Source organism: Carettochelys insculpta, chromosome 3 (assembly GCF_033958435.1).
Source record: "Carettochelys insculpta isolate YL-2023 chromosome 3, ASM3395843v1, whole genome shotgun sequence".
Taxonomy (NCBI): Eukaryota; Metazoa; Chordata; order Testudines; family Carettochelyidae; genus Carettochelys; species Carettochelys insculpta.
The window spans coordinates 61,045,362-61,059,078 of NC_134139.1; the positions used below are offsets into that span (position 1 = coordinate 61,045,362).

Below are 13,717 nucleotides of genomic sequence, written 5' to 3' on the forward strand. Positions count from 1 at the left end.
GACAAGGTTGAGCATGCAATGCAAACTAGTAGCGGTTACTCAGGGGCTGGAAGTAAGGGAATATATGAAAATGAAATGCTTTTTGTTGAGTACCTTGGAACAGAAATCTGAGATACCTTGACAACACCTGACATATGGCATGGTATGACCCTGTCACATTTACACTTGGTACACCTGCAGTTACCATCTTGAGAGTATTCGGCAGATACATCTGGAGGGATGTTTCAGTCTAAAGCAATGAAAGAAATTAAAAAGCAAACAACTTTTTGCAGATGGAAAGTATCATTAAATAGATAGCTTGCCTCTAGTTCTTATCTGAAATGGATCAGTCTAAGCTGAGTTTCCAAACACTTTTATTTTTCCTTCTTAGAGGGTTTTGTTTGGGTTGAAGAGACATTTTGATGAGAAATTCTGGGAAGGGAATTCTTATGAGTGATTTGCAGATGTAGTCGCAGGAGAGTCTATCAGAGAAAGAGATATCTACATATGAGGAAGAAAGGAAGAAGAACGAAGCTCTCTTGAAGTAATTTTCCTGAACCAGTGGAAAATATGTCCATTACCATATGAAAAGTCACAATGTATTTTATAGAATACCTGTTTTCAAATTATTTTCATGAACCTGAGTTAACACACCTTTACAACACCTGTGTGATACTGGTAAGAAAATACCCTCAGTTCAAAGTAGAAACTGAAGTGCAGGGAATAAGGTCCTGGTCTTACAAACATTTACAAACATGATTAACCTTATGTCCAAAAGTTTCTGGGTCAGTGGAACATCATGGGTGCATCTACACTACAGCTCTGTTTCGAAATAACGTCTTTTGAAAGAGAACATCAAAAGATGCTCTTTCGAAACAGTGTTGACACACGCCAGTGGGGACCGAAGTTTCAATTTGTTATTTCGAAAGGCCCCCCTGCGCAATTTCGAAGGAGAGTGTCCACATACACCAAGGTGCTCTTTTGAAAAAGCAGGGGCAGGAAGTGCCACGGGCAGGGTCTCATGGGGGATGAGCCCTTCTGGGGCTGCCATCCGCTGTCCCCTTAAAGAGCTCCCCCCCCACAGGCCTTTCCCCAGGCAGAGAAGAGAGAGACAGAGATAGGGTGAGCGTGCACAAAGCAGGCATCCCGGGCCCTCGTGGACCCCAAGCAGTAGCACCCCAGTGTTGAGGCTGTGGCCAGCGCATTAGCCGCGGTTCTGGCCGCTGTGCTCCAGTGGCTCTGTGTGGCCACTCTGCTAGCTGCCCTCCCGGAGGCTGTCCTCAGGGCACGATGTCCCCAGCCAGTCCCCCAGCTCACCTGCTGCCTGTGGGCAGATGGGGGACTGTGGGGCGGGAGGGGCGGCTAAGGGAGTGGGTGGTGATGGGGCAGCGGTCGGGACTGGGTGGTCGGCCACAGCCTGGGTCAGGGTGTCGAGGTTAGCCGCCACCCAGTCCCAGGCCCACTGCTCCATCTCCAGCCACTCTTGCAGCACACTGGAAGGGTCCTGCAGTGCTGCAGTGTGGGCAGCCTCTCCGTATCTTCCTCCCCATCCAGGCGGTGTCAGTGGCAGGTCCGCGCAGGGACAGCGCGGGATCCGGGTAGCTTCTCCTCACCCTGGGTGGTGGGGCTGGTCCGGCCGCTGGCTACGGGAGCTCTGGAGACAAAAGGGGAGAATGGGGTGGGGCATGAGTCCCAAGCACTGAACCTTGTGCCCTCCCCCTCCACTGGGTGCCCTTCAATACCCATGTACTGGGGTTCCCTGCATGGATGCCAAGGGCACAGGCTGCCCCCCCGGTCCCTCCACAGCCACCAGTCTGTGGTGTTGTCCCCCCACATGGTGCTGAGCGCCACGTGTTGGCCCTGGTCCAAGCCCAGGGAATGCAGCTATCTGGAGTCCACAGGCCCCGGGGTGGCGAGCATGTGGGGAGGCTGCAGCAACCCTGGGCGAGAATAAATTCCCCCTTCTCAGTCCTGGGGTGGCTGGTGTGTGGGCAACTTATCTGTGGGTCCCTCCAGGAAGTTGGGCAAGGTACAGATGGATGGGGCCCAGCTGGATGGGATGTCGATGACAAGGGCCCCGTTGCTTAAGCCCTCATCATCGCTGGTGGTCTCCAGCCTCTGTGGGTGCCTGGTGTCAGGCACAGGTCTGGGACAGTCCTCCTCTGTCCCCATCTCAGGCTCCTGCTCCAATGCCAAGACTGTTGTGCCCAGCACCACGGCCAGGGGTCCTGCCTCCTTGAGCCCAAGGAGGTGGTCGAGGTCTTTATAGGAGGGGCAGCTGTTGGGTGCTGCCCCTGACCACCCAGCTGTGTCTCTGGCCCTACGGTATCCCTGGCAGAGCTGCTTCACCTTAGACCTCACCTGGTGTGGGGTCCAGATGGGGTGACCCCAGCCACTGAGACCCTTGGTGATGTGTTGGAATACTGCTGGGTTCCTGCACCAAATCCCCATCTGGTGCAGGACATCTTCGTCTGCCCAGAGGGCAAGGAGGTCCCGCACCTCAGAATCAGTCCAGGTGGGGGCCTGGCTCGTGGGGGCTGGCTCCCCTCCTGGGAGGGCTCCCCAGTTTCTTTTGGGGGCCCCTGATGTGGGCAAGGCTCAGGGGCGCTGGCCATGGTGCCGAGGAGGGCTCAGGGCTGGCTAGTGCATTGTGCCAGGGAGCAGGCTGTGCAACAGTGTGGTCTCCCTGCTGCCTGCACACTCTCAGCTTCCTGCCTGAGGGGTTCTGGGAGCCTGCGTCCTGAAATGTGGCTGGATTCTGGAGCCATAGAGTTCCGCTTGTGCTGGGGGTGCTGCCGCCTCTTGGCTGATCTCAGCTATGGAAGACCCGCACTTTCGAAAGAGCGGGCCACAGAGTGTCTACACATGCGGTCTTTCAAAGAAGGACACTCTTCCCATCCAGGGACGGAAGGACTGACTTCGAAAGAATGGGTGATTTCTTTCGAAGTTAATTTCGGAAGAGTGCCGTGTGTGTAGATGCTCTGTGGGCTCTTTCAAAACTCGCTCTTTTGATCTGGATTTTGAATGTACTTGCTAGTGTAGACACACCCCATATGAAAAATTGGAACTGTCCATAAAAAATGTGGCTCCTGATCACTTTAGTCTTGCTTTGCCACATAGACTCCCTTGAACTGATCATAGTTGAACATTAGAAGTCCTTCCCCTCTGTTTCTGAGGAAAGGAATTAACCCTGATATTGTGAATGCTCTGGGGTATATGGGAGCAAATCCCGAGAATCATTAGTTACAACATAGAGGATGAGGTCTTCAAAGTTTTCAACATAAATATTCAATCAATGCAAACCAAAGCCTCTTTTGTTTTCTGCACCCATTAAATTAAGGTGCTTCATTGCTAGTTATCATGAGTCAGAGCAGAAAGACGTTTGATACTATTACAAGGGAATCTACTGTTAATAAAGCCAGTTTCTATCAGTATATTTTAGACACCTAATTTCTGTGTATAAACAGTTACAGACTTTACTACAGTATATACTATTTGATTAAATTAGTAAGTACCTTGCTATTTCAGGCTATCAAAAACTGTACTGTAATTGGGGCATCCAGTTAAATCTGGGAGAAAACCAGTCATTTCAGAATATAGCTGGCAAATGATTGACTAGAGTTTGGGAAAACAGCAGATAGGCTCCTCGACCAGATGGTTTTCTTACAAGCTTGACAATTTTGACAATCTTTTGACATGCAGCCCTGCAGAACTGGATAAAGCAAGTGCAGAAAGGTCTCTGGACCACCAAGCATCCAGATCATAGGGTTGGAAGAGGCTTTGGAAGATCAAGTCCAACCCCTGCTCAAAGCGTGACCAATCCCAACTAATCATCCACACCATGGCTTTGTCAAGCTGGGACTTAAAAACCTCTATGGATGGAGATTCCACCACCTCTCTATTTAACCCATACCAGTGCTTCACCATCCTGCTGGTGAAATAGTTTCTCCTAATATTTAACCTAGAACTCCTTCACTGCAACTTGACAATTATAATACTTTAGAAGATCTTGAATGAAACCAGCTGTATATTTGGTTACTCTAGACAGGCTGCCATGCTGAATTCGAAGATTAGGAAATTGAGGGTCTGATCTTGGGAGGTTCCAAGTGCCTTGTACTCACTATGAAGTTTTTTACTATTTTGTAATCATTGACTGCATGATTGGCACTATACAGGCCACAAAGGGAAGATACAGATGATCTTAAGATGGTATCAGGCCAAGGCATAGACTATGTGTGGCTAACTCAGTCTGGAACGGACACTTCGCTATAGGACAGTGACACCTAACCACCTTTTTGCATTTTCTACCCATTAGACCACATTTTAGTCTCTCACTGTGTTTTCTACATATCTGTCTATACCTTCTTGGCAGTAATTTTGTAACCTTATTAGAATCAAGAAATACAGGCCTTTCTACCTGCAAATACTATTCCAAATATATATTTTCTATCCATTTCTATGGTGTTCTGCTTTACTGGATCCCTCTGTTTTGCCTGTGTTTAAAAAAAAATCTGGCAATGTTTTGAAAGGTAGGACATCCCATGCTTTGGAGCAGGGACCTGAATCTTGGCAGGGAGGTGGTTGTTTTCAGGTTAACTTATCAGACTTTGAAAAATTGTTGTTTACACCTGCTCAGTAGAGACTCAGCTTTTATATCTGCTGAATTTCTTGATGGTTCTGTCCACAATACATCAGCCTAGGGCTAAGCTGGACTTTGCCTGAATTGCAATTCTGGACTGCTGCTGAGACTTGGCAACTGAGCTGAAATCAGGAGGCTGTCAGTCATTGACTTCCCTGCTGAGCTCAGACTGCAGAAGAGGAAGCTGCCTGATTTGAAAACTGAGGGAACAAGAGCCAGACCTCTGGGTGAGAGTAGCTTGAAAGAAGAAGCCAGTAGAGGGGTGGGGGAAAAGAAGAGTTGACTGGTGGTTGGCAGAGGGGAAGAGGGACATTAGAACTGGCAGCAGGTTATAAGGAGACTGTGATTGACTTGACAAAGAGACAAGGAGTGAGAAAGATGGAGGTATTCTGGGAATCAGTATGTGTGGGTGGAGACTGAAATTGGATGAAAAGCCAATGAAGAGTGCGACTTAGAATTGTTAAGGTAGTAGGGGAAAAATGGAATAAGAAATGGGTTAGACTATTTTAACAGAGCTAAGGAAGATGGGTTTAATTAAGTACTACTTATTTTAAGGCTTAAAATGCTTGTATCTTTTCAAGCACCACTCTGCATTCTTGATATGTTGAAGATTGCTTCACTCTGATTTTCCTCCAGCATTCCAAATGATTAATAGGGAACTCTGCACATCTGTGTTCAAACCGCTGTCATTAGGTATAGCCACAAATTTGCTGGATCCAGGAATGGTGGTAAAACAGAGCAAAGGCTTGTTTTGACTAATGAAATGGGTTGAGATGAGCTAGATATTTTGAACCAGTTGACTTTATGTAATGCATTTTCCCAGAAAATGATCACTAGAGAAATTAAGAAGATCAAATGCATATCAGCTTGAGCATATTTTTCCATTCTCATGCACAGAGAGAACCAAACTCTGAAAGATATTTGTCTGCACCTTGTACTATGAGAGAGAGAGAGAGATGACACCCAGTGTGATTTATAGATATCCGTACTATCACTGGATAAAGGACAGTCAGTCTGTTATAAGTGGTCATAGTCACTAAGCTGTGTCCAGCTCAAAAAGGATGAGAATGAATTGGAGAGACTCCAGAGATGAGTAACAAAAATGTGAATTTTCGAAAACAAGCTCTGTGAGGAAAGGGTGAAATATTTTGTACCTGTTTACTCTTAAAAAGATGATGAAAAATGTTGTCAGACTTGTTAAGGGCAGTTATAAAGAGGACAGTGATCAGTTGTTCTCCATGTCCGAGGATAGACCAAGATGTGATTGGCTTAGCATGCAGGATAGGCGATTCAGATTAGATATTAAAGGAAACTTTGTAATGGTAGTTAAACACTAGAACAGCTTTTCCTAAGGAGGCTGTAGAATCCCAGTCACTCGCACTTTCTAAGGAAAGATTAGACTAACATCACTGACAAGATTTCTTAGTCTGAGAATCCTAGATTAGGCGCAAACATCTAAAATTGAGGACACAAGAAAAATAGTAGTTCATTGAGCCTTGTCCAGGAGGGCTGACAAATTTGGTGGCCCCTTAGGTAAGGGGTGTGTGGAGAGGGCGGTGTCTGTATTTCTAAAAGGGGCTGGGCCTCATGCAACTGGGACTAGCACTGAAGGCATGGGTTGGAGGAAGCATTTTGGGGCTCCAGCTGCTGCTGCAGTAATGACCACCAGGAACCCCAGGCTCTTTTGAATTTCTGGGACATGAGGCAGTTGACCCTTCCACCCATTAGTGGGCCTGGCCTTGTGTAATGTGGGTTCATGTCTAAAAAGAATACCACCTTCATCATTTCAGTTTCTTGATACTAGTATGTCTGCTACCAAAAGTGGTGTAATCCAAAGTAGTTCTAGATCCAAGTGTTGAGCAGGGCGACAAGCGAGTGTCCGATGAGGACTATCCTTTGGAAGGAAGCACCCATGACCGGTATGCAACTTCCGACAAAATAGAAATGAGCAACAGCTTAAGTGCCACAATGAGCTTGAAACATTCAGCCTAGTTTAATCTCCTGTTATTGTACCTGCTTTGTAACTGTCTCAACAGTTTTCCTTAGTTAATTCTTGGTTTTGAAAACTCATTCTATAAATTTATCTTGCAGAGAAGCAACTCCTGATAAAATATAGAATAACTGAAACCTCTAGGATCTGATTGGCCAAAATTTATCATGAAAACATTTTAAGGTATTTTACTTTCTGTTCCAGTGCCTTGCCACTGGCACCTCATTCACTCCAATTGCTCTCTAGGGTAATTTGCAAATATTTGTAACACAGTCACAAATCCAGGGTGGCAAGATGATTGTATGAGCCCTTTGTCAGCCTGGTCTCTCTTGTCAGAATAGTGCTTGGGGCCAGTCTGTACCATTCTGGAGAGAGAGGGAGAGGCCCGGGCTCTGGGCTGCCTCATATCTCTCCAGCCAGCTGAGACTAACTCCTGTGAGTGGTGATGGCAAGAAGAATCCCCTTATAGTATTGTACCCATCTTTTTATGTTTCAGGCCATAGCTCTCGTTCTGTCCCACTATCCCAGGACTCTGTGGCTACGTCTACACGTGAACCCTACATCGAAGTAGCCTATTTCGATGTCGCCACATCGAAATAGGCTATTTCGATAAATAACGTCTACACGTCCTCCAGGGCTGGCAACGTCGATGTTCAACATTGACGTTGCGCAGCACCACATCGAAATAGGCGCAGCGAGGGAACGTCTACACGCCAAAGTAGCACACATCGAAATAAGGGTGCCAGGCACAGCTGCAGACAGGATCAGAGGGCGGACTCAACAGCAAGCCGCTCCCTTAAAGGGCCCCTCCCAGACACAGTTGCACTAAACAACACAAGAGCCACAGAGCCGACAACTGGTTGCAGACCCTGTGCACGCAGCATGGATCCCCAGCTGCAGCAGCAGCAGCCAGAAGCCCTGGGCTAAGGGCTGCTGCCCACGGTGACCATAGAGCCCTGCAGGGGCTGGAGAGAGACCGTCTCTCAACCCCTCAGCTGATGGCCACCATGGCGGACCCCGCTATTTCGAAGTTGCGGGACGCGCAACGACTACACGGTCCCTACTTCGACGTTGAACGTCGAAGTAGCGTGCTATTCCCATCCCCTCATGGGGTTAGCGGCTTCGACGTCTCGCTGCCTAACGTCGATGTTAACATCGAAATAGCACCCAACACGTGTAGCTGTGACAGGCGCTATTTCGAAGTTAGAGCCGCTACTTCGAAGTAGCGTGCACGTGTAGACACAGCTTGTATGACTCTGTTATCGGCTAGCAGCAGATGAGACTTTGGTTTTCTCTTGATGAGGCCTCTTTCTCTTTCTTGGGCGGGTTCTTTGCAGGGTTTAGCTCCAATTATTCTCTGGCCATCAAGGTCAGCTGACAGATGGTCATCCAGACAGATTGGCTTTGGGGACTGATTCCATCACATATCTAAATGAAATTGCAGACACACCTAACTGTCTAAAATGGAGTTTGTTACAATAACAAATTCCTGCAAGGTAATTAACAAACTACCAACAAGTTATTGCATTACCAGACCAATACAAAAGTTTCTATATGATGAAATGTTGCAAAGCTCAAAAGCTATACATACAAACTTACATCCTCTTTATACTGGGTTGGGTGAAAGCTTTACTCAACATATTGTATTTTCTATCCTTAAGCTTAATTTTGTGAAAGTTCTAGCATAAAGATTAAGAATATATTTGCTTGCCAAACATTTTTTAAAAGTCTGTAAACAGTGGCAACAAGAAAAGCATGAATTGCAATGAGTATGTACCTTGTAGTAACACAAAGCAATACACTTTTTTTTTATTTACTTATTTTTTAGTGTGAGCATTGTCTGCCACTATATCATGACAAGCCTTTTCATCCAGGTGACCAAGTTGAAGCTTATAATTGTAAACCTTGTCAGTGCTATGACCATGCAAGAAGCTGCCACTATGATGTAACCATGGATCCTTTTCCTAACGAACACCATAGAGGTGGTGGTGGAGTATGTGATAACTGTCAACACAACACCACAGGTAATTTAATGAGCAATGTCAATATATGTAGGTTCATTTTGGAGAGGATCATAAAAATCCAAATGATTTTGAGTCTCAGCAATGATGAAAAGAGAACTTATTTTTCTAAAGAAAGCTACAGCCCCCTGTGTACTTCAGTAGTTAGAATCATGTAAATCGCTTAGATAAAAGATTAGAGAAATAGAGTTACTGCAATGCAATAGAATTTTGTATGGATTCTTCTTTGTAAATTATGTCCCAGTATACTTTGTTATATTGTGCTCATCAGCATCTGCTGCAGTTAAGCTTGCAAAATTGTTTGTTTGTTTGTTTGTTTTTTATACCTGGTGTACAGTGTTTATATCAGGACTGTCAAATTGGTCTATCCAGGTAACAGAACAAACATGGTCAGTGTTTGGTAAAATATCAGAGTTCTGAATGAGTAAAAAATTGCTCTCTCCGTATGTAGAGGATTTTCATACTTGTTTGAGTGCTCTTGGCTTTCTCTAAGGGGAAAGTTTGAGGTTCAGTAGTAAGTTATCCAAAATAATGTATAGGCATTCATGTAACCTAGCTTTATAGAAGTGTGGTATTGTATAACAGATGGAAGTTTAATGGAGTAAAACACAGTTTGTAACAGGTTCATTGTTTCATATGCTCTGGATCACTAAATTGGCAGGTAGAGATGAAAGGTGCATTAAAATGGACGTCCTGAAAATTATAGAATTCTCTCAGAGGAATAGAGCCTTTAATTTTGAATTATACAGCTAATTTTAATGAATTGGAAGCCATAATACATAACCTTTTCCTCATGCAGGAAGAAACTGTGAGCTGTGTAAGGATTTCCATTACCGGCAAGCAGGTGCAGATCTTTCAGCTGTCGACATTTGTAAAACCTGTGAGTGCTATACTGCAGGCACCAGAAATAACAGCCTGCTGTGTGATAAGGTAAGTGATCTCAATACAGAATATCAGAAAATGTTCTGTCTGATGGTTGCCATGTCAGTAACATTAATTACAAGATGGCTTAGGTGGATACTGCTTTATATAAGTTAATGTAATTCCTTCTTTTCAAAATGGTGGCAGATTCACACTGAAGGCTGGAAGGCTAATGCCTTAAAAAGCAGACTGAGACTGTGTAGTTAAGAAGCATTGTTCTTCAATCAGGAGTGAATGCAAAATATATAGGTACAAATTTTCAGAAATGTATAGGGTAACGAGTGCCCAATTTGAGCCACAGCCATCTTAAAATCTGGGCTCTCTATGGGCTCTCTCATAGCACTCTCAAAAAAAAATGCGCCAAAAACTACTGCCTGATTTTGCAAATATAGTCAACGAGTCCAAATTAGGCTTGAATTTACTTAGCCTTCCCCTTGAACTATAGGCAAAGACTGATCTCCATATAAGTCACCATGCTCATCTTGTTTTGAAAAACAAAGTGAAGGCAAGTGAAAAAAAAAACGGGAAAAAGGGCATCAGCTATGCTTCTTGAGGCTCTGGATCTCATTTACAAGAAAGGCATATAGTCTGCTAATAAATCTTACTGTGTCATTCCAAGTGCCTACTGAGCGTCTGTTAAAATGGTGCTCAGTCACAATGTAAGAATGATAAATCATGGGTTTGAATCTAGCAACATGTTATAAAAGGCTGGATTTGTGGTGGTTTTTTCCTCATACCTTCATCTGGAAAATAAAGTGAACAAGAAAACACAAGTGACATTCAAACCTGGCACACCCATTGCATTGAAAAATGCATTGACAACACTTTTTATCGCATTGTACCACAATTCTGATCCTGAACTGGCTCTGATAGGCCGTTTTGCACGTACTGTTTTTTTGTTTGTTTGTTTGTTTTGTTTTTTTCACCCTTCCCAAGTATAATCTTAAAGTCTGGAGCCATTTCAACATATGTTATTTTTTTTAACTCCATTGAGGGTTAACTTCTCCCCAAAGTTGTTGATAAAATAATCAATCATACTATTTGTTCTATGATTTGCTTTACTTTTAGTTAATTTAGATTATAAGACCTTTGCAGTTGTATTTTCTTCGTAGCCTTGATGTCACTATAAACGATCTGGTCTGTACAGACCACCATGTGATTCATCTACCTGTGCAAAGCTCATTACAGGGCTTATGGCTGTGTTTGTAGACAGTCAAAAAGACAAATAGAATATTGAGAATCATTAAGAAAGGGAGAGAATAAGACAAAGAATATTTTATTACCTCTATATAAATCCATGGCATGCCATATCTTGAATACTGCATGCATATGAGGTCACTTCATCTTTAAAAAAAAAAATTGTCAAGGGAAAAAGCTCAGGTATGGAATATCTGCCATATAAGGACAGATTAATAAGACTGGAACTTTTACGTGTGGAAAAGACAAAAATAAGGGGAGATATGATAGAGGTCTATATAATCATGACTTCTGTAGAGAAAGTGAATAAAGTAGAGGGATTTACTCTTTCCCATAACACAAGTACTGATGATCACCAAATGAAACTAATAGGCAACAGGTTTAAAACAAACAAAAGGAAGTGTTTCCTCCCACAAAGCACAGTCAACCTATGGAAAGCCTGGCCAGAAGATGTTGTGAAGGCTGGGACCATATATATATATATATATATATATATATATATATATATATATATATATATATATATATATATATATATATAAATGAGCTTTGAAATAGAGCTGGAGGGTAGGAGCATCAATATGTTTATTCCAAGTTGGGCAGGAATGCTATCCCTAGCCTCTGTTTGCCAAAAGCTGGGAAAGAGCAGAAGAAGATGGATCACTTGATGATTACCTGTTCTGTTCATTCATGCTGAAGAACCTGGCTTTGGCCATTGTCACATTGTCAGAAAGAGACACACGATACTGGGCTAGAGGGACCTTTGGTCTGACCCAGAATGGCCATTGTTAGGTTGTAAAGCAATGTGTAAAATTAGAGCACTCTATTTTAATAATAAAAATATCCAATAAACATAAGCAGAAACTGACTCGCTGCATCTCCTGGGGATGATGCTTTCTAACTGCAGCACATAAATGAAAATCCTTTAAAACTCCAGAAACAGCATTACTACCTTACATTGTTATAAGACACTATGGCAAGGAGGAAAAAGAGGAAATGAAATATTAGTTTTAACATTCAGTGTTGTTGATATTAGTTTCTCTAGTCAAACAGTAACTTGGAGTAATAATTAAAGGTGGTAAAATAAATTCAATAATAATTGATGATACAATACAATAATGAAGGATGCTGAGATGTGAGCTTGAAGCTGTGGTTAGAAAACAAAACAAGAAAACAGGGAAAAAATGGGGAAGACTGAGCTGTAAAATAAGGCATTAGTAGACCACTGCAGTAGAAGCAGGGCTGAGAAAAATGATTAAGAGGCATTAAAAATAGATTAATAAGGCTACAGACTTAGAGCTAAAATGAATTAGATGAAATAGAAAGGCATCGCTGAAGGAAGTGTTTCCAGGTCTGACCTGTGGAAGATGGAATCATAAGGAATAAGGACCCTACTCATGAAAATTAATTGTCACATCACAATGATAATTTCCTAGGAAATATACTGAAAACGATATAGAGTACACTTTCACTGTCTATTTTACCTTTTCCTGCAGTTCGTCAATGCTTTTTTTTCTTCTACACGGAACAAAGTTATCTATCTTCAATCTCTGAAGAGCTGCAGAATTCCAAAAAGGAACACTTGAATTACCCCTAAAGCATATTTATTCATCCTGTGCAAAAATATGCATGGATACAGTTAGCAGGAGGGGCAAAAGAGTAATCAATACTCTGTTGCTGCCCCCCTTCCATGAAATGAACATGGAAACTGTATTTCCATTCTGCTTATATATTTCATTCTGCTGTAGAAGGAAAAATGTAGTTCAGCTAAGAAGGAACAGCTGTGCTGAACTTATAAAGACAAAACAAACCAGCAGTCATGTGGCACTTTAAAGACTAGCAAAATAATTTAAGTGATGCACTTTTGTGGGGTGGACCCTCTTTCTCAGATGGGGAGATATAACATTTCCAGTGCAGAACCGACAGTTTTATAAAATAGAGATTGAAAAAATAAAAATAAAACAAACAAGACAAATCAGATACATAGAACTGAAGGGGAGGGGTGACAGGTGTGATGTACTCAGTGTCCTCCCTGAGATCATAATGAATATCAAAGGTAGGGAAGCTGTCTTTGTAATGCATTAGGCATTAAATATTAGATGCATTATAAAGACAGGAAATTGACAGCTAGAGGGAGCTGCTGAGAAAGTCTGCAGCCAGTCCCTGGGAGAAGGGAGGTGTGTTTGGGCTGACAAATCCAGAGAGAGGGAAGATAGGAAAAGGGCTCAGGGAAAGATAAGGTCTAGAAAGCAACCCTTAGAACTGTCCCAGGTACTTTCGAAAATTTTGCCATAAATGATTAAAAAGCTCATTTGACTCAGTAGCTGTTTTGTCATGCTTTAAGACAGTTAATGCCTGTTTATTTTCATTAATTAAGTTAAAAAGAATGAACACAAGACTAGAACCATGTATAATTTTGCCATACAGGAGGCATTTGTAAAGTGCTTTTAAGATATTGTAAGAGTCCACAAAGGCCTTTTATAAATTATGGCTTATAATTTCAGGGTGAAAAATATCCAAGGAGCAAGAAAAAAATATTTCAGATGTCTACTTCTTTGAGAGCTTGTGATGCCTATTTTATTTTATTATTTTTAGGAAGAAGGGTTCTTTTGAAGATGGAGATTACTTTCGAAAGAGCTGCAGCTACACTGCTTTTCTTTTCTCAAAAGAAGAACATGCAAATGAGCTGCTAGATATGTAAATCTGTGCCTCATTTGCATATTTGATTTCCTTTGTTTGCTTGCCTCTTTCGAAAGAGGAATTCTAATGTAGACATAGCCTATATGTTATTTAAAAGTACTATGAAAATCTGCCTGCTGGATAAACTGCAGGAATTATTTAAAAAATATATGTTTATAAATGTAAATTTTGGTCATAAACCAGTGTGGCTTTTCGTTTGCGTTTGCGTTTTTATTTTCATTTCCATTTCTTTCTTTCTAAAACATAGATTCAGGCTGCATCTACACTATA

The 13,717-nt window shown here is 42.6% G+C and overlaps 1 protein-coding gene across 1 annotated transcript in view; it reads left to right on the forward strand.

Moving 5' to 3' along the window:
* The window catches only part of USH2A (usherin), a 581,084-nt gene that overhangs the window by 66,721 nt on the left and 500,646 nt on the right, over positions 1-13,717 (forward strand). The window contains exons 9-10 of the mRNA XM_074989966.1: positions 8,437-8,632; positions 9,429-9,559. Coding sequence (XP_074846067.1) covers positions 8,437-8,632; positions 9,429-9,559 — 327 coding nt within the window. The remainder of the gene's footprint in view (positions 1-8,436; positions 8,633-9,428; positions 9,560-13,717) is intronic.